The 20,183-nt window shown below is 37.5% G+C and overlaps 1 protein-coding gene across 3 annotated transcripts; it reads right to left on the bottom strand.

Annotated features, from left to right (window-relative positions):
• Positions 1-1,874: 1,874 nt before the first annotated feature.
• LOC106053944 (kelch-like protein 24) lies at positions 1,875-19,337 on the bottom strand. 3 transcript variants are annotated; one of them, XM_056044801.1, is made up of 12 exons: positions 19,222-19,337; positions 16,518-16,758; positions 14,366-14,563; positions 12,370-12,510; positions 12,103-12,255; positions 9,189-9,343; positions 8,828-8,957; positions 6,405-6,521; positions 5,505-5,610; positions 4,998-5,167; positions 4,727-4,885; positions 1,875-4,521 (listed from the first exon to the last, which is right to left on the bottom strand). In XM_056044801.1, the coding sequence occupies exons 2-12, from the start codon at positions 16,737-16,739 to the stop codon at positions 4,372-4,374; spliced, it is 1,701 nt and encodes a 566-aa protein (XP_055900776.1). In that variant the 5' UTR covers positions 16,740-16,758; positions 19,222-19,337; the 3' UTR covers positions 1,875-4,371. The 3 variants fall into 3 exon arrangements, with proteins under 3 accessions (XP_055900776.1, XP_055900775.1, XP_055900777.1); XM_056044800.1 differs by lacking the exon at positions 19,222-19,337 and adding an exon at positions 18,403-19,184; XM_056044802.1 differs by lacking the exons at positions 16,518-16,758; positions 19,222-19,337 and adding an exon at positions 18,403-19,183.
• Between the last annotated feature and the right edge of the window lie 846 nt (positions 19,338-20,183).

Below are 20,183 nucleotides of genomic sequence, written 5' to 3' on the forward strand. Positions count from 1 at the left end.
CTACACCCTGTCAAAGCCTGTGACGCCGCTGATCCCAAACTATATATATGTCATTTGCAAAGAATCACATAATAAGCTTTTAATTTTATAATTCATGCAACCGATGTGCCCTTGAACTGTATTGTTGCTTAATGAAATTCTTTTAATAACGTCAGATGTAGGTTTGTGTAAAACAGTTTTTACAACTACAGCGGCTGGTAATATTACTAGTTTTACCTTTTGTGTTTTCCATATTTTGTTATAAGTAAAGAGATATTGTAAGACTCTCACAAACCATCATCTTTTCTATATGGATCTATTATTAACTTTGTGTGTTTGAAAGTTTTTCAAATCTGTATCTATTTTGACAGGGTGGCATTGTCTCAGATGATCCTCCAGTCATATCGTCATAAAAAGGCAACCGCTTGTTTATTAAGGAATGAATCCCAATTTTAAATAATCATTGCTATACAACCCATATTTCTTTTTGTTAGACATTAGTTACATATGAATAAATTAAGCTATTTAAAAAAAAAGTTTAGAAATTAAATACAACAATTTTTTGTTTGAATAGCAGGATAAATATTTAAATGATTAATTAAGGTACAAATCATATATTAGTGTATGAAAGAATTACATTAATGGGATGTAAAAATTAAAGTCACGACCTGCTTAAATTAAATCTATTATCGTAGACCCCCGTGGACATCTCATAGACCCCCAATTATATTTTTTACTTTCGTAGACCCTTTGGAAGTCTTCGTAGACCCCTGGGGGTCTATATAGACCACTTTGGGAATCACTGCTGTAGAGCAACGGGGAACATCGCAGGGAACAAGGATATTTCTTATTGCGAAGCCAACGCCATGTATTATGGGGCTTTGTTTTGGTTTCCCTTGCCAGTAGAATGTAAAATTGCTTTCTGTAAGAGATCCACTGCCTGCCAGTCTGGTTTCTTGCAGACAGGCCACGACAACGTTTAGTCTGTTCTCTGTCGGAGATGGCAGTTTAAAGCATTTCAATGACGAGTTCTGGATCACCATTAAAGCCAGGACACATTGTATGTGTGTTCCAGCTTGCGAATCGCAGTAATGTTGAGGGCGTTCTTTTGATTGTATTGGAAGGTGCATATTGTTCCATTGTTTAAATCTGTCACTCACTAGTTATAAAGAGCACTCTTACAAAATAGCCGTCAGCTTCATAAAGTCTTTTTTTTTTAACTTTTTAAAAATATTACTTGTTTGGTTGCTATTGTTTTAACCAAGCATATATCAACTCTGTCTGTTAAAAAGTTTGAACACGTTATTTCTCACACACCCAATCTCGGATCAAGTTGAAACTTTGCACAATTATTCATTGCATAGGAAAGACATGAATAAAAAAAAAATAAAAAATTCTTCATTATTTAGAGATACGGCTAAATATGCAGGATGTCGTCCTCTAAGATAATTGAACATGTTATTTCTCCCACACCCATTGTCGGATCAAATTGAAACTTTAAACAATTATTTACTGTAAGCCTACCTAATAAAACAATCAGTAAAATAAAATTAAACAATTATATTATTAATTTTGGTAATTAATTATTTTGATTGATATCGAATACTGGAAATAACTTCTACATTGTTGAGATACACAGCTGTAATTGCCGAGTTCTTTCCCTTAGATAAGCTGTGTTTTTGAGTCGGAATTCGAACTCGAGACACTTTGATATGTGGTCAAGCAGTTTTTACCACTTAGTCAAATATCCCACAAATATGCAAAGATAGATTCTCTACGGGCCATTGATGGACGGGCGCCGACAGGCTTTGATGTCCCCTGCATTTGGCACGGTACGACTCTGTATGTAAGGCCTATAAAGTTTAATATGGAATAAGATAGAATACTATGTAGGCTTATAATGCGTAGTGTATGATTTAATATAGAACAGGAGCTACAATATGTAAAGTCACATATAATGTAACATTTTGAAAGGCAAAACATTTGGTTTTGATAACATCTATTTACATGTAACAAACACACGAACACATACCTATATGCAAGTGTTAATGTCTGGAAATGTAGTTCTGCAGTTAATAATTTTTTTGAAAACCAGTTACTGATGCGTCAATGGAATAAAAAAAAGGTCAACATAAGAGATACAAAGATGCACCCCCGCGCTCCCTCAAAGAATCTACCCCCATGGTTGGGTAATGCTGGTATGATCACTTCTTGTGGAGTTCTTAGTGGAGTTACGAGGCAAAGCCGTCAGAGAAGACAAAAAGCAAGAGTAGAAGCCGCAATACTGCAATAGAACTTTAGATCTCTATGTGCCTTGAGTGTAACCTGTTTTTTAAAGCGAATATCAGACTTAAAAGCCAGCTTAAAATTAAGAAGAGACTACCACAAATGGTATACACAGTGAAGCACAAATCCAACGCAATTATATCTAGTTCTAATGCGTGCTTATCTTGTCCTCAGTAGTTTCTTTTAAATATTAATTAGGCCTATAGCACAGAGAAAGTTAGCTCCACTTTTTTTTACACATGATCGTCAATCATTATTTAAAAGTACAAGCAACGCTCAGCATACATTCTAGCTGCTTCTCAAAATAACAGGGGACAAAAATAAACATATATTTTAAACATTGAAAAACAATCTGTGTATATAATATGTCGGATAAACAACAGCCTAGATTTCAAGTAAACAGACTTTGATTGCGTTAAGAATTCATAAAAGATTTTATCATTCTTATTCTATTAAATAGGTTGGTGCGCATACATAGGTGGCGTCTGCGTTATTATGATAGAATATCTATTATTGAAATGTCATTATAAGTTTTGTTTGTGTACGGTGGATGAATATACATTGTTTAAAAAGTGGGTTACAAAATGGATTCATTGAACAAAAAACGTAAAAAACACAATATCTTCGAACCAATCAACCCAATACGGAACCGATCCAAATACATTACAGAGGGAAAACAAAAGTTCTTAGGAAATGATCTGTTCCATTTTGATTTTTATATGTGCTAGAAATGATTACATTTAGAAACAGAAAAAAAAACGAGTCTCAAAAAGTCCAAAGAAAAGATTCCGATGATACAAAGCTTTATCTTTAGGTGTTTGAAAAAAAATGCGCATTATGTAATGCATTTCTAGACATCCAGACTAGAGGAAACAACACAAAACCTATTAGGTCTGATGTAACTGCATGAAAGTGGCTCAAAGTTAATATTACTAAAGCCTTGAGTCCTGTTAACACGTGTTGATGACTAGTCTCAAGTCTGTTGTGCTGAGAAAAAAAGGTTCTCATTTCTTTAGACTACTTCGACTTGGTTGTTGTTTGGATACGACTGAATCTGAAGCGTCAAGAAAAATTCTTCCCAGTACATTTGCATTTCTCATGACTTTGAACAGGCGGAACTTCATACCGTCACTACAACCTCATGACTTAATGGTCAAATGATGGCGTTGTAGTTTTAGACAGAAAGATATTGAACTCCTTTACACACCTTCAATGCACAACCAATTCCTTTCACTTTAGATTTAGATATACATTGGAATTGCTCCCCTTGTTTCTCCTCTTCGAATATCACGTGACATCTGAAAAGAAGCTGCAGTGGTAAAAACGGTTTTTGGTTATCAAGGAGGATAATCACGCAACAATGAAGTGAATCATCGAGTTACTGGCCTTTAAAGATTTTGTTTTATTCAAATGTCCTCCAATATACTTTAAAAGCAACACTTACATTTAAAAGCAATGCTGGAGTTTCGTATAGTAAACACAACCTAAATATTACGGCCCCCATTTTCTTGCCTCCCGCGTCCCCCAAAAAGGTTCCAGTAACAACATTTTCAATCAATTTTTAAAAAGAGAAAAGAAAAATTGCCTGATGTGGGGGCAGGTTTATAAGAGACACAATATCTCAAACACCTTATCACGTCTAAATCCAGTCCTGTATAAAAGCTATGTAATTTTCCGAAAATTCCAAATAAAACAACATAACATTTATTTGTATATGCCATACATAATACATTCAACTTTGAACTCTACCTGAGAATATTTCAACATATTTATCAACACACACACACACACTGCAGTATGTCTACATTGATACATACACGTAGTATACATAGGCAACTCATTATCCTTTGATCTAAATACCAAGGAATGTTTCCCGAAGATGAAGTTGTGGTGCTTCTTTAGAGCAGCAGGGTAAGTTGTTTGTCCATTCATCGTCTCTCGAGACAGTACAAGCCAAAGAAAATGGACCATTAAACTCTGCAGATTTCCTTAGAATATAGTGCATTAAACTCTGCACTTGTCCACAGAACATAGTGCATTAAACTCTGCTCCTGTCCATAGAACAAAGAACATTAAACTCTGCTGATTTCCATAAAATATAGTGCATTAAACTCTGCTGATGTCCATAGCTAGAGAATCTTTCAACATATATTTCTCCATTGTGGTTCTGATACAAGCCATACATCTTGTTATGTTAGCAGGTCTTAAGTTTCTGACAGACTGGAACACACCTTGGAGTTCAATAGGCCATACATCCTGACACAGACACACAAACAAATTAGTGGTTAATAAAACAAAAATTCGTGATTTTTCAAATCGAATTAGGAAATCCAAATCAAAATCGACCAACTCCTTTAGATATATATACATCCATTGTCTTTATGAAATATATTACTTTTTGGAAACCAAAGAATATAGATAAATATTACACAGACGATAGATCTCTATGCGGCTAGCTTACCGGTAAATCTGAATTATCGGGTGTTTCTCCAGCAATAATGTAGACTATCCCATCATGCAGCAGAGCGCCATGCCAGTAGCGAGCAAAGTCCCATAACTGTGATTTGTGATGGATGCTGGAACTTCGGTCATTTAACTTCATCTTCCAGACACACCCCTCCTAGAGAAATGAAAAAGTGATGGATTAGAACAAGTCTTATGCAACACCTAATGGGTAATGAGCTAGTCTTCTTGTACACAAGATCAGCCACCAGGTAGACCATGGAAGTTACCTGCGTGATTAAGTAGATCTTGTCCATGTCTATGATAGTCCTCGGCAAGCAAGTTTCCGATGGCATCTCACCAAGTATGTACGAAGTGTTGGTGGCAGTGTTGAAACACTGGACCGTCTTGGAGGTGACCGTGTCGTTTTCTTTACCTCCACAGATTATCACCTTTTTACCTGAGGATTTTTTGTGCGTTGGACATGATTTAGTGTTTCATTAGGACACTATTGGAAGGACAATAGGACAGGCTTAAAGTAAGCCAAAAAAAGACAACTTGATGACATGATTAAAGTATAAGAATATTTAGGCCCGAATCGTTATATTTGTTTTAAGGGTTGGTAGATGATGTGATTAAAAAATTGTTATATAGTAAGTTTTTGGGATCGTTATAAAGACATTATATCACCCACTTGCTTCATTAGAACATGTCTAAAGAAACTAGGATTTGATAAATGCCTGAGAAAATGAACCAATGTAAAAAAAAAGAAATGAGATATGAAATCTAGAGCTGACCTATGACTGCTGAGCCGCTTGACCTGACTGCAGTGTGTAAGAACCCCACATCTGTCCAGACAGCTTTAATAGTATCATAACATTCAACACTATTTAGTGTGGTCACCTGGTCACAAAGAAATATGTCATACACTGTACACACAAGCCAAAAAATGTCTGTCTTAGAATGTAATAAAGTTTAACTAAATTAATAATAATAATAATAATAATAATCTTTATTGTCCGTATGGAAATTTGTCTTACAATTTGTGCATTACACCAAAACAAAAACCCATTGTAACTATAGGAAACCAAAGTGTACACCAGACTACTCATAATTTACTTGTGACAAAGTTTATATCAGATTGTTCTTATTTAATGATTTGAGTGCCAGAGGAACAAAAGAGTGTTTGTGTCTGTTTGTCTTTGCCATCGGTGTCTTGTATCTCTTTTGTGATGGTAAAATCACAAAATCCTGACACAAAGTGTGATTCTTTATTTCGAGAATCTTGTTAGCTTTTTTATAGATGTTTGTCTCAGACAACTGCCCAAATGGGTTTTGTTTTTTGACAATGATTTTACCAGCAAAATTCTGATTTCTTGATAACAAAATAAATGTTTTGTACACAAAGTCTAGACATTTTCTTTATGTTTTCGCACTATAACTTATTAAGTTTATATGTACATCCTATTTTAGTTATTTCTAGTTATTAATCTTGACTTAGATCTAATGTTGTGGGTCTTACGTATGTTCAAGTTAATATTTTGACTTCATGGAAAACTTACTTATACAATAAATGATGAGTTGGGGTTGCATTATGAATAAGTTTGTACATTACCAACGACTTATGTATTATGTTTTACTATTCTAGAAGCAATGAATAGATCTACAATACTACAAGTCACAACTTTGATATGTACCTCATTGTTGAGTCCACCCAGGACGTAGAGACATGGACCCACAGCAACAATCACGTGGTTCCTTCTACCTACGTTCATTGGAGCTAATTTGACCCAAGAATTTTTGCGAGTTTCAAACTGAAAAATGCACACATGCACATGAAATAGCATAATCATGGTGTTTTTTTTTTTAATTCCACCTATCACAAACATAATCACGTTATCAATCACAATTAGTCACATCCCTCACAGTGTCACATACCTCACAGTTAGTCACATCCCTCACAGTGTCACATCCCTCACAGTTAGTCACATCCCTCACAGTGTCACATCCCTCACAGTTAGTCACATCCCTCACAGTTAGTCACATCCCTCACAGTTAGTCACATCCATCACAGTGTCACATCCCTCACAGTTAGTCACATCCCTCACAGTGTCACATCCCTCACAGTGTCACATCCCTCACAGTTAGTCACATCCCTCACAGTGTCACATCCCTCACAGTGTCACATCCATCACAGTGTCACATCCCTCACAGTGTCACATCCATCACAGTTAGTCACATCCATCACAGTGTCACATCCCTCACAGTGTCACATCCCTCACAGTGTCACATCCCTCACAGTGTCACATCCATCACAGTGTCACATCCCTCACAGTGTCACATCCATCACAGTTAGTCACATCCATCACAGTGTCACATCCCTCACAGTTAGTCACATCCCTCACAGTGTCACATCCCTCACAGTGTCACATCCCTCACAGTTAGTCACATCCCTCACAGTGTCACATCCCTCACAGTGTCACATCCATCACAGTGTCACATCCATCACAGTGTCACATCCCTCACAGTGTCACATCCATCACAGTGTCACATCCCTCACAGTGTCACATCCATCACAGTGTCACATCCCTCACAGTGTCACATCCCTCACAGTTAGTCACATCCCTCACAGTGTCACAACCCTCACAGTGTCACATCCCTCACAGTGTCACATCCCTCATACCGTGGCATGCAATTCCCATCCTCTCACGTAACTAGTACATTGTCACTCCACTCACACTGTCACGTCGCTCACACAATGTCACGTCGCTCACACAATATCACGTGCATCACGTCACTTCCGATTGAGTTACATCCTTCACCTTTCGTAGAATCAAAGACAAACTTTTGACTTGATCGTTCCGCAATGTTAATCTCTATATATAATTCTCTACGTCGCCCAACCATGAGGGACATTACGCACGCACGCCGACTCTCTAACCCTCGATGAAAAAGTCTTGGAAAGATAACTCTTTTATTTCTGCAAGTCGGACTAGAGTTGCCCCACGTTACTTTCGCGGTGACAGAGCGCGGCTCAGAACAAATAAAAGGGGGAGGGGGAGAACAAGTAAGAGGTCTCTGTAATGGCACTAGACTGACTGTTACCAGCATTCACCGCAACGTACTGGAGTGTAAAACTATCGCAGTTGCTACCTCACAAACTGTCCTTATTCCCCGATATCCCTGACTCCATCAGATTCAAATTTGCCTTTTACCTTTACACGCAGACGATTTCCTTTTAGATTTGCCTTTGTCATGACAATTAATAAAGCTCAAGGCCAAACGTTCAAAAAGATATGCCTGTATCTTTCAAAACCTGTTTTCAGTCCTGGACAATTGTATGTTGCTCTCACCAGAGTTCCTTCCCCACTCCCACCCTATTTGGACAACTGGGTCTTTCAGGAAGTGTTCACCTGTCACTAAATAGCGTCATATGCTACGCCGTTGGTCGACTAGTATTATTTAATGTTTTACAGACTGTAACTCTAAACACAAACATTAACTCAGGTTTTAACACTAAACACAGGCTTTTACACTAAACATAAGTCTTAACACTAAACACAGGTTTTAACACTAAACACAGGTTTTAACACTAAACACAGGTTTTAACACTAAACACAGGTTTTAACACTAAACACAGGTTTTAACACTAAATTCAAGTTATACATTTGTTACAATTTGTCACACCGTTCCAACAGTATTGTTCCCATGTAGACACATTGTGTCTCACTTAACTATATTACGTTTATTACAGAAAGTCACATCTTTTAGATGGTAGCACATCTTTGATACACTGTCACATCTTTGATACACTGTCACATCTTTGATACACTGTCACATCTTTTACACTGTGTAAAATTAAAATTACCAAGCAATCACAGAGACGTTATTCATCATCCCAATAAACAGATTTAGAACCATTGTTTCTATTTCATTACCTCATTAAGCTCATTTATTTAACAACATTCTCAGTGTCAAAAAGTAGATCATCGAGCATGTGTTCTCACAGAAAGTTACTCTATTGTCAGACGTAGATCTATCCTGTAAGATCCTTTTATTTGTTAACTAAATGTAAGTAGTACAGAGAGTTGCTACTGTTTGAAATAAATATAGAATCTACCTGAAATAAAGCGTTCATCGTATTTTTCCCTCCCGCTACAAAAATGTCGTCCCCATAACTACAAGCAGAACTACCAAGTCCCATGTCTTCTGGCAAGGCAGGTAACTGGAACCACTCTTCAGTTTTAAAACTGTTTAAGGGAAAACATTAGTTTTACTTAGATGTTAAACATAGTTTATAATTGTCTGTCTATCTGTCCTGTCTGCCTGTCTATCTATCTATCTATCTATCTATTTATCTATCTAATCTATCTATCTATCTATCTATCTATCTATTTATCTATCTAATCTATCTATATATCTATTTATCTATCTATCTGTCTATATATCTAAGAAAAACGCTTCCATTACTTTGTACTTACACATAAGCGTAAAAGTTGTCTTTGCCCTCTCCTAGAACAATCATGACGTTATCATAAAGACTTGCTCTACGATACATGGCGCTGGGCGGACACTCGTCATGTCTCCTAGACAGTAGGATGTGGTACTCCAGACTCCGTCTCACCATCTCTAATACCTGACGTAAAGACATACAATGCCACGACTAGAACAAGCTTCAAATAAGAAGTAAAGTTTGGCCAGATACATTTTTGACATTAGCATTTCATGCACGTTGGCATGTTAACGGGCTCTAGTTGTTGTTATGTGTTCACTTCAACTAGTTCTGGATGTGCAGGTCAGTGATTCTGCTGTCAGAAACTATAAGCAAACATCTGTATCAATAGTGCATACATCATTGACAACAAATAACTATGTGCATTGTATAAGTATTGTGTATATACTTACAAGCATTACCCACCGGCTACGCCCGTTGATTTGTCTAAGTTTATATTTGGTCTTTGTTTTCCCTTTCTTTCCCCCCTTAACAATTACAATACAATAAATCAAACGCCCTTCAAACCCACATATTCTAAAGCGCTTTACCGCTCACCTTATAAAGTGCTTAAAAAACGGTAGTAAAATCTTGTACTTTTCAATATGTTGGGGGGGGGGGGAGTTGTTAAGCGCTCGGCTTCTCAACCTGGGGTCCTGAATTCGAATCTCTGTGAAGATTGCGATTTTGAAATTTGGGGTTTCTAGGGCGCCCCTGAGCCCACCCAACTCTATTGGGTACCTGACTTAAGTTGGGGAAAGTAAAGGCTGTTGGCCGGTATACTGACCACATGACACCCCGCTCGTTAACCGTTCGCCATAGAAACAAATGACCTCAGCATTGTCTGCCCCATAGATCGCAAGCTTTGAAAGGGAAACTTTACTTTACTTTCACTATGTAGAGTCGAAACTGCGAATTTTCCAAAGCATATATCAACTCACCCACTCAGTCTGATAAAATATTTGTACATGCTATTTCTCCGACACCCAATCTCGGATCAAGCTGAAGTTTTACAATTCTTTTCCCTTCAAACCATCATCACTTCAAACAAGTAGAATTTCTTTCCCTTGTTCAATACACATAACACGTGTATTGAACAAGGTAAAGAAATTCATCTTGTTTGAAGTGATGGTATAAGTTGAATTAATCCCCTTTATAAGTCGCCGCTCTAAAATGTTGATTACAACAATACCAACAATACCTATACAATCTTCTAGTCATAAATAGCTCACTAGCAGAGTGGTTAGTACATTCAGCTCCAGCAGACGAGAGCCACGAGTTCAAATTCAGGTCGTTCCCCCAATTACGGTAAAATCCACCCAGATCTCCCTTTCTCCCCCCCCCTCTCTCCCATTTCCCAATTGGTCCAGATTAGTGATAGGATCATTGCGCATTGAGAAAGCAATAAAAAAAAAGTTTCCCTTTCAGACCTTGTGGTCTATATGGCAAATGATGTAAAGGTCATCTGTTTCTGTGGCCTACGGTTAACAAAGGTGTCATGTGGCCAGCACAGCCTCCTTTACTTTTCCACCACTGATGTCAGGTATCCATTAGCTAACGCCGACCCTAGTGACGCCACTGCTGATCCAATTTAAGTGATACACTTCGCATAATCTTTTTTTTTAAAGTAATTTTTGGTTTTCTTGTTTGAAAAATTTAATCGCGGCTGTTTCGCTCATACAAATATTTTAGTTGTCGTAGGCTGAAGGTAAGTGATAACAGGTGAAAATGTTCCTAGTTCCTTTTTTTTTTTGTCCACGGCAAGTGGGAGATATAGTGATGAATGATGACTGATATATATATATATATATATATATATATATATATTATTTATATATATATATTAAGATTCTTAAAGTAATGTATATTATTCTTTATTATTCTAGCCAGCCTTTTGCTGCTGAGCAGTAGGCTCTTTGCAGTCTGTTCTTAGGAAAAGTAGCATGATGTTTTTCTGAGCTTTTAGAGTCTAAAATGTAGATACTTCCACTTAGATTGTTGGTTAGATTTGGTTTGAATAAGGTGTGTCCGAGGCGAATCACATTCTAAGAGGGTATGATTGACGGAAATAATGGGTAATGGTTTGAAAATGATTGAGCGGATGATCCTAGCGATGGCATTAAGATGTTACAGACAAATCCTATTGATCACATACAAAGACCGCATCACAAACGAAGAGATTAGAAATATGATTACAACGGCAATTGTGACCCTTCGATGACCTGCTAACTAGTGTCAATAATACAAATGTAAAATGTATGGCCATATGACAAGGTCCTCAGGGCTCGCAAAGAGCTTCCTTCAGGGAACAGTGCCAGGAAAATGAAGAAGAGGCAGACTGAGAAAGCGATAGGAAGACAACATAGGCGAATGTACGGGCCTGCTATTAAAAGAGATTCTATCCAATACAAAAGACAGAGAAGAAAGGAGAAAGATAGTCAACAGATCATGTGTGGTGCCTCAATGGTTCAACGGATAAAGGGATAGGTGAAGGTGAATTATTGAGCATTCATTTAATAAGTAAATATATACAAGTATAAGTCTTATTTATGCTATGAATAATGTTAATGCAATACATTTTATAGCCCTACATATGGGATGTGTTTGCTATAATTATTGGGCACAAATATTTCTTTTATTTTTAGGCACACGAGCTCTAATAAGTATTGATCATATGCATTCTGTACGTTTTGGGTAAATGCATTTTAAAAAGTACTGGACACAAATATTTAATTATTATGGCATGTATTTTATAAACTAAAGGTAAAATTTAATTGTATGGAGACATAGATGTACTGGTACTGAGAACACTCAATCGAAGAGTTTTTGTCCAGTGCTTTTGGAAAAGAAAATGTAAGCCCCTCAAGCCCAGACTTTGATGAGGATGACTATTATTTGCTTACCTCTTGATTCTCTAAAATCATCTGTTCAGTTAGCAATCTCCTCAATATGAAGTCCTCCGAAACAAGACACAGCCGAGACAGAGCAATAAGACGAGACAGCTGTTTACGCCTGGACTCCTCGTGCCCTACCCATAACAGTATGGCGTCTATAACCTTTTGTTGGGCCAAGACAGAAATATATTTTTTTATTATCCATAATGTATAACTATGAATGTAACAAGGGCTAATACGAAAATTGACAATTAACTTCTGACTAGTGCAGTATACCTCTTCCTCATTCGGTACATTCAAGTCCTCACTGGCAACCATAAGACAAATGTCATCAATGTCACAAGCCAAGAAATCCTCAGTACTCTTGATGGACGGGAATTCCCGATGCACAAAGTTCCACGCTTCATTGGCTAAAACCTTTTCAAACATAAGTATACATAGTTTAGCATTGAGTTGCTATTGCTCTAAGGTAGATGACTAGTACCTCGACAAAATAGATCCTTACGCTTTCAATAAATATACAATGTGAAATATAGGTTCAGAATATTTTTAACTTTCATCAACTTCTTACATTTAAACAATTCTACAAAATGCTGCCAATACATGGGCGTAGCCAGGATTTATGTGTGCGTATGTATGTGTGTGTATGTATGTGTGTGTGTATATGTAATAATTTTCATTACATTCCGAACCTTCATTCTTTCGGACGTTTTTTTTGTACCTTAGAATAGGTTCTCCATTGAGTTAGTGGAAAGACAGTAGACACTCCGCCCTTAGAATAGTTTCTCCATTGAGTTAGTGGAAACAATGTAGACACTCCGCCCTTAGAATAGGCTCTTCATTGAGTTAGTGGAAATACAGTAGACACTCCGCCCTTAGAATAGGTTCTCCATTGAGTTAGTGGAAAGACAGTAGACACTCCGCCCTTAGAATAGGTTCTCCATTGAGTTAGTGGAAAGACAGTAGACACTCCGCCCTTAGAATAGGTTCTCCATTGAGTTAGTGGAAAGACAGTAGACATTCCGCCCTTAGAATAGGTTCTCCATTGAGTTAGTGGAAAGACAGTAGACACTCCGCCCTTAGAATAGGTTCTCCATTGAGTTAGTGGAAAGACAGTAGACACTCCTCCCTTAGCATAGGTTCTCCATTGAGTTAGTGGAAACACTGTAGACACTCCGCCCTTAGAATAGGTTCTTCATTGAGTTAGTGGAAAGACAGTAGACACTCCGCCCTTAGAATAGGTTCTCCATTGAGTTAGTGGAAAGACAGTAGACACTCCGCCCTTAGAATAGGTTCTCCATCGAGTTAGTGGAAACACTGTAGACACTCCGCCCTTAGAATAGGCTCTTCATTGAGTTAGTGGAAAGACAGTAGACACTCCGCCCTTAGAATAGGTTCTCCATTGAGTTAGTGGAAAGACAGTAGACACTCCGCCCTTAGAATAGGTTCTCCATTGAGTTAGTGGAAACACTGTAGACACTCCGCCCTTAGAATAGGTTCTTCATTGAGTTAGTGGAAAGACAGTAGACACTCCTGCTATGGCGCTGTGAGCTCCAACATTTATTTCCGGTATTTAAACCTAAAAAACAAATGCCTATTCTGAGGTATCTACAGTGCATTACCCTGCTACTCTGGAACTGTTCTAGTTTCCAGGTTTTCTTTAGTTAAAGAATCCGAGAGACAGTAGACACTCCGCCCTTAGAATAGGTTCTCCATCGAGTTAGTGGAAACACTGTAGACACTCCGCCCTTAGAATAGGCTCTTCATTGAGTTAGTGGAAAGACAGTAGACACTCCGCCCTTAGAATAGGTTCTCCATTGAGTTAGTGGAAAGACAGTAGACACTCCGCCCTTAGAATAGGTTCTCCATTGAGTTAGTGGAAACACTGTAGACACTCCGCCCTTAGAATAGGTTCTTCATTGAGTTAGTGGAAAGACAGTAGACACTCCTGCTATGGCGCTGTGAGCTCCAACATTTATTTCCGGTATTTAAACCTAAAAAACAAATGCCTATTCTGAGGTATCTACAGTGCATTACCCTGCTACTCTGGAACTGTTCTAGTTTCCAGGTTTTCTTTAGTTAAAGAATCCGAGAGAATTCATATTGAAGTAATGGTAGGCCTATAAAGTAAAATAGCATTTTACTTTTAAAATACTATTCTAACTGATTGATTGCACCGGTAATCATACACTAGATCGTCATCTAAACTTGATTTATGTTAAAATAAACAATAATAAAATAAGTTTTAAAATTGTAGTTAAAAAGTTCGTACTTTACAGCTGCTGAGTCTGGCCTCGCGCCAAATGGTTAAACAATTCTCATTGGAAATGTGATCCGCAAGGAAGTCCTCACAATATTGCCTGAGGCAAGCAATCTGTAGCATGGAGGCAACTCTCCAGACCTCTATCACATTTCTCTCGTCCAGAATATCTTTCCCGTTGTAGATAGCTTCCAAGATGGAGGCAAATGTCTGAAAGATTATAGTAAATAATTGCAAGTTAGGCCTACTAAGTCTACAGTTACCAAGTGTACAGTCACTAGGTCTACAGTTACCAAGTGTACAGTCACTAAGTGTACAGTTACCAAGTGTACAGTCACTAGGTCTACAGTTACCAAGTGTACAGTCACTAAGTCTACAGTTACCAAGTGTACAGTCACTAAGTCTACAGTTACCAAGTGTACAGTCACTAGGTCTACAGTTACCAAGTGTACAGTCACTAGGTCTACAGTTACCAAGTGTACAGTCACTAGGTCTACAGTTACCAAGTGTACAGTGACTAAGTCTACAGTTACCAAGTGTACAGTCACTAAGTCTACAGTTACCAGGTGTACAGTCACTAAGTCTACAGTTACCAAGTGTACAGTCACTAGGTTTACAGTTACCAAGTGTACAGTCACTAGGTCTACAGTTACCAAGTGTACAGTCACTAAGTCTACAGTTACCAAGTGTACAGTCACTAAGTCTACAGTTACCAGGTGTACAGTCACTAAGTCTACAGTTACCAAGTGTACAGTCACTAGGTCTACAGTTACCAAGTGTACAGTCACTAGGTCCACAGTTAGGCCCATTAGATCCATAGTTACAAGGTATATAGTTAGCAGGTCTCTATTTACTAGGCATGTGGTTACTAAACCGGAGTTACTTTGCTTATAGGTACTTAGTTGCGTGGTATGCGCTTTAGACTGTCGTTAGATGGCCACAATAGTCCCGGTTTCGAACCCTGCCCGCCACCATCCCCCGCCTTTCTACGGGAGGTTTGGTCTAGGATGTAAATATCTGAATGTAAATTTGAACTAATATTCGAAACAATTTACAATTTAGGTCTTTACGGGAAAGTAAATTAAATATTTCTATAACCATCATGATTCATGAGGTATAAGCGAGACACACTTTGCAGTCTGAGTTAAACAGAGAGTAAATCTTACTGCCTTTTTTTAGTCACATATTCTGGACAAATCCTTTATGGAATTTTCAGAATCAATGAGTAATGCAATTTCGAAAATGCATTTTAAAAGCCGACGAGAGTCAGCAGGTATAAGTAAGTTACATCTACTATTATCGCAGCACAAAAAGGAATGGAATAATGTATTCTCTGTACAAGAAGTGTTTTGAATCTGGGAATGCGCACGACTGAAGTTTAAAGCTTATATCAACTCAATCTGTCTGTCTGGTAAAAAGTTTGTACACGTTATTTCTCCAACATCCAATCTAGGATCAAGCTCAAATTTTGCACAATTATTTCTTTTACCTGACTACACAAAATCAATTTAAAAAAACAAAAACAATTAATTAATTAACTATTGGTAATATATTATTTTGTTTGGTATCTCGAACAAAGAAAAGAAATTGTAATTGACTGAAGTAGTATAAGCTGAATTATTTCCCCTTAGAAGTCGTACTCTAAGTGAACCCAAACCTGAAAAAAGGAAGACACTATAGAAACAAAATAGATAACTTAACACTCTTCCATGTTCCACTAGCAGAGAGGCCCGAGAAGGCTTGAGCCATGAGTTCGAATTCTGGTCGTTCCCCCATTTTTTTATTATTTTAATAAATGCTTTTTTACTGTTAGTCTAGATCTATTACAAATTGAATTACACGACTGATCCAAACTATTTGATACAAGTACCATTAATACAAGCTTTGTTTTTTATTATAAAGTATTTTTTTTTTATTTTCTTGCTACACCCATGTAGTTATCTAATGAAACGGTTTTCTTTAGAACGCACGGCATTGTTAATGTAAATTCCTTGTCTGAAATTGTAGTCACATTATTGGAGAAAGCTGAAAAGAAACATCGTCAAAATAGACTCTATTGTTTCTTTTATTTAATAGTCAGCTTCTTTCTCGTCCAAAGAAGCTAAAGTTTGCTGATGATGTTTACCTGATGTGAGACGTCATTCAGTTTAACCCTGGTGTTTACCTGATGTGAGACGTCATTCAGTTTGACACTCTGTGTTATTGCCTCTTGCATGCCGCTAGAGAACATGGCCTGGAAGTAGTCCGAATAGGCGCACAGAATGACGCGATGGCATGGGAACTCGACGTCATCCACGTAGATCATGACGTCACAAAACTGACCGCTCTTCAGGCGACCATTCAGTCCCTGCAGCAGAGTTTGAGCAGCGATCTGTGCCCAGGTCATGGTTATGAGGCTTTATGATCTGCGAACGAAACATTTCTATCTGGTGATATACAGACTTAATTTTAGTAATGTCTCATTAAGTACAGACAAATGCAAGGAACTATACAGATAAATAAGTGAAGAATTTACAAGTTCTTTTAGTTGCCTAATTTTGTTGAGAGGATGGGTGGGGGGTCCTTCCTACACTCCTCTCCCGGGAAACATGGGACTGGTCCTACTTTCGTCTGTTTTTTCTCTCGGGTTTGTACTAACTATAAGTTATGAAATCAATATCCCCTGAAGTTCGAGGCTTTGGACTCTAAAAGACTACTCTTAATCCTGCCAGAACTTATTACTGCTATCGTCACTCTACATCCCGATAAAACTGTCAGATCATTGAGTAACACTATTTAGAAGCGTCAATTGACAAGTTATACTAGAGTACTTTGTTAGTTTCAAATTCACACAATTACGTGCAATAAAATAGGCCTACGGAACACATTTTTTTGTGTGTTTTGTTAAGTATTTATTGCTTTTTTTTTTAACCGGGCATGTCAGAAGGCCTATATAATGTCCGCAACGAATAAACTTGCAAAGTATTTAATTAATTTTGATAATGAACAGTTGATGTAGGGTGTTTTCAAGTTACAAGAAATTATTTCCTTTTTCCAGTCTAAGTATTTTAAGTCTATGGTGTCACCATTATCCCGACTCAAACTTCCTGTACGCCAATAATAAAGAGTTCCACACCGAAACACATATTTATATTATTTAGGAAAATGACAGCAGAATCACGTTATTCAATATGAATATGAAACCAATACAAGGTGAACAAACAAAATAGCGACAATCTAGTAGAATACACAATGACAACTTTTCTATTCTATGAGATAGGTAGAAATACAGACATACTGTTATAGGCTAGAGAATCAATTTTGCAATTATACCACTAACTTTTAAAAAATCAATAGTAAACGCCAAACAAAGAACTGACAGCATTCACAGATATAGGATACACACACGCACACACGCCCGCGCGCACACACAGCCAACATGCACTTATAATTTAGCATCGATTCCAGTCTTCTCGCGTCTGGCTTTTGTTACAAACATTTCTTTTTTTGTTGTCATGTCATAATATGTGAGACACTTTGCCTATATGTCACACGTTGGCTAGGTCTACTTTGGTCTTCATACAACACAGACTAGACAGTTGAACAGACTGGTCTAAAAAAAGATCAAGACCTAGCTGTCGTTCAAAGAGAAGATTTGTATCTAAATCTTTTTATCCTAAACATTGTGCATAATCAGGCACGCACAAACATAGTGATATACAGAAAGACTAAAACAGATAGATAGATAGATACAATAGATAAATAGATAAATAGATAGATAGATAGATAGATAGATAGATAGATAGATAGATAGATAGACAGACAGATATAGGTAGGTAGGTAGACAGACAGACAGACAGATAGATAGATAGATAGATAGATAGATAGATAGATAGATAGATAGATAGATAGATAGATAGATAGATAGACAGACAGATATAGGTAGGTAGGTAGACAGACAGACAGACAGATAGATAGATAGATAGATAGATAGATAGATAGATAGATAGATAGATAGATAGATAGATAGATAGATAGATAGATTAATGAAAGTTAAAATACAATCTCACCTGTCTATGAAATAAAAGTGTCACTAGACTGTGCTAACTGCAAAGTCCTTACATTTTATTCTATGTGTAGGTCTAGCACAATAAAAAAAACAACAGCTAGATTTTACTCGATCTTAGTCTATTCATCTTTCTAATAAAATTCTAATATTCAGTGACAATGATTCCCAGTGGCTGTGATTGTATTCTGTCCTGAGATCCACACACATCTACAAGAGTCTTTTATTGAGCGATGTGTCTTGTGGCCTCGTCAGTGCTGCTGCCAAGGTGGGGGGGGGGGGGTAGATATATCAGCACTAACATTGATCTGTCTCATGTCACATATACAAAAAGTAACACTTGGAGCTACACATGCTGCTATCAGTCTTGTCTTCTATGATAATGTAGGCACCGCTCGGATTTAAGGTTGAACTCATGCGTACCCAAACTGAGACTAATAAACAGTGCAGACGACAACTATGTGCAGTGAATGTAAATAAAGAAAATAGGAAGTCAAACAAATGTGTCTGCCATGGCGTATTACCGTTAGATCATCATCCTCCAACTCTGAGACACCTAGCACGAATGAAAAGAGCAACGAGAAGGGGGATAAGGGAGGATAACTAACGAAATTTCATAGAAGTAATCTGAGACTATGATGTACCAATGCTAGATTATATACTTAACCCAAATAAGATGGTGCTGTAGTTTACTAACGATCTAGCCTACATTGCAAACACACTTATATACCACGGACGTTCCTACAAAAAAGAAAGTAATTAAGCCGTGTCAAATCTTGTCAAACTAGAGACGTTCTAAACCACCAACATTGCATTTTCTCACCTGCTGGTTAATCCTATTAATATCAACACTTATCTCTTTGAACACACTGACAGTGTCACTGATTAGTTTCACCAGACTCGATCATTTCATCATTTACTGGGTGGAGGGGAGATAACTAGAGTCTTGATAACTACTTCTATAATTAGATACATCTACACATTCCATTTGATTTTTTTTTTTTTATGTCTCGCCCAGACAGTCTCGTATTAGTAGATCAAAGTGTTTGTAAATAAATGTTGGACTACGCCCACTGACCTAGATACAAGAGAGCAAGAAAGGTGAGATTTGTATTCGTGAAAGTTCGTGGAAGCCTGTTTAATGCAAATGAACAAGCATCCTGATGGTGTATGCTCTGTTAATGTTAATAAATAATTAAATATATTCGTGAGCCTCTTTTCAACGTCTGACATTTTTTTTTTACACATATACTGTGTTATGCAAGAGAGAGAGGAGAGAGAGAGAGAGAGAGAGAGAAAGAGAGAGATAATGGATATTTTATCAGCTGTTTTCATCGCTTACAATTGGCTCAAGATGTGGAGAGTGTGAAGCCGCTCAGGGGCCTAGAGGCTACTGACATCTGATTATTTGTACATGATCAATACCAGACTTCTGCCAGAAGAATGCAATTCTGAAGCTCATAATGCTGGAAATGTTTGGTGTTCGAGGTTCTGAGACGAACTGCGTTGAAGGCTCTCACAGCGCTCCCAAGCCAACAAGATCAAGTTTGTATTCAAATGTATTGAAGCGTGAAGGCTCTGCCCTCCTCCGCCCTTACCCAGGCCTGCACAAGCTGCAAGAGAGACAATTCAAAGCCTCCATTAGCTGATTAGTACAGCACTTATTTTCCCCCTTAGAACTTTAAAAAAGGTTTTCCTTACCATGTCTTCTGAATAACTTCAATTAGCACTTCTCACGTTGGATTACAGCCAGGGATTGCGTAGTAAAATTTATATTAAAAAAAA

The sequence above is a fragment of the Biomphalaria glabrata genome, chromosome 10 (genome assembly GCF_947242115.1).
Source record: "Biomphalaria glabrata chromosome 10, xgBioGlab47.1, whole genome shotgun sequence".
Taxonomy (NCBI): Eukaryota; Metazoa; Mollusca; class Gastropoda; family Planorbidae; genus Biomphalaria; species Biomphalaria glabrata.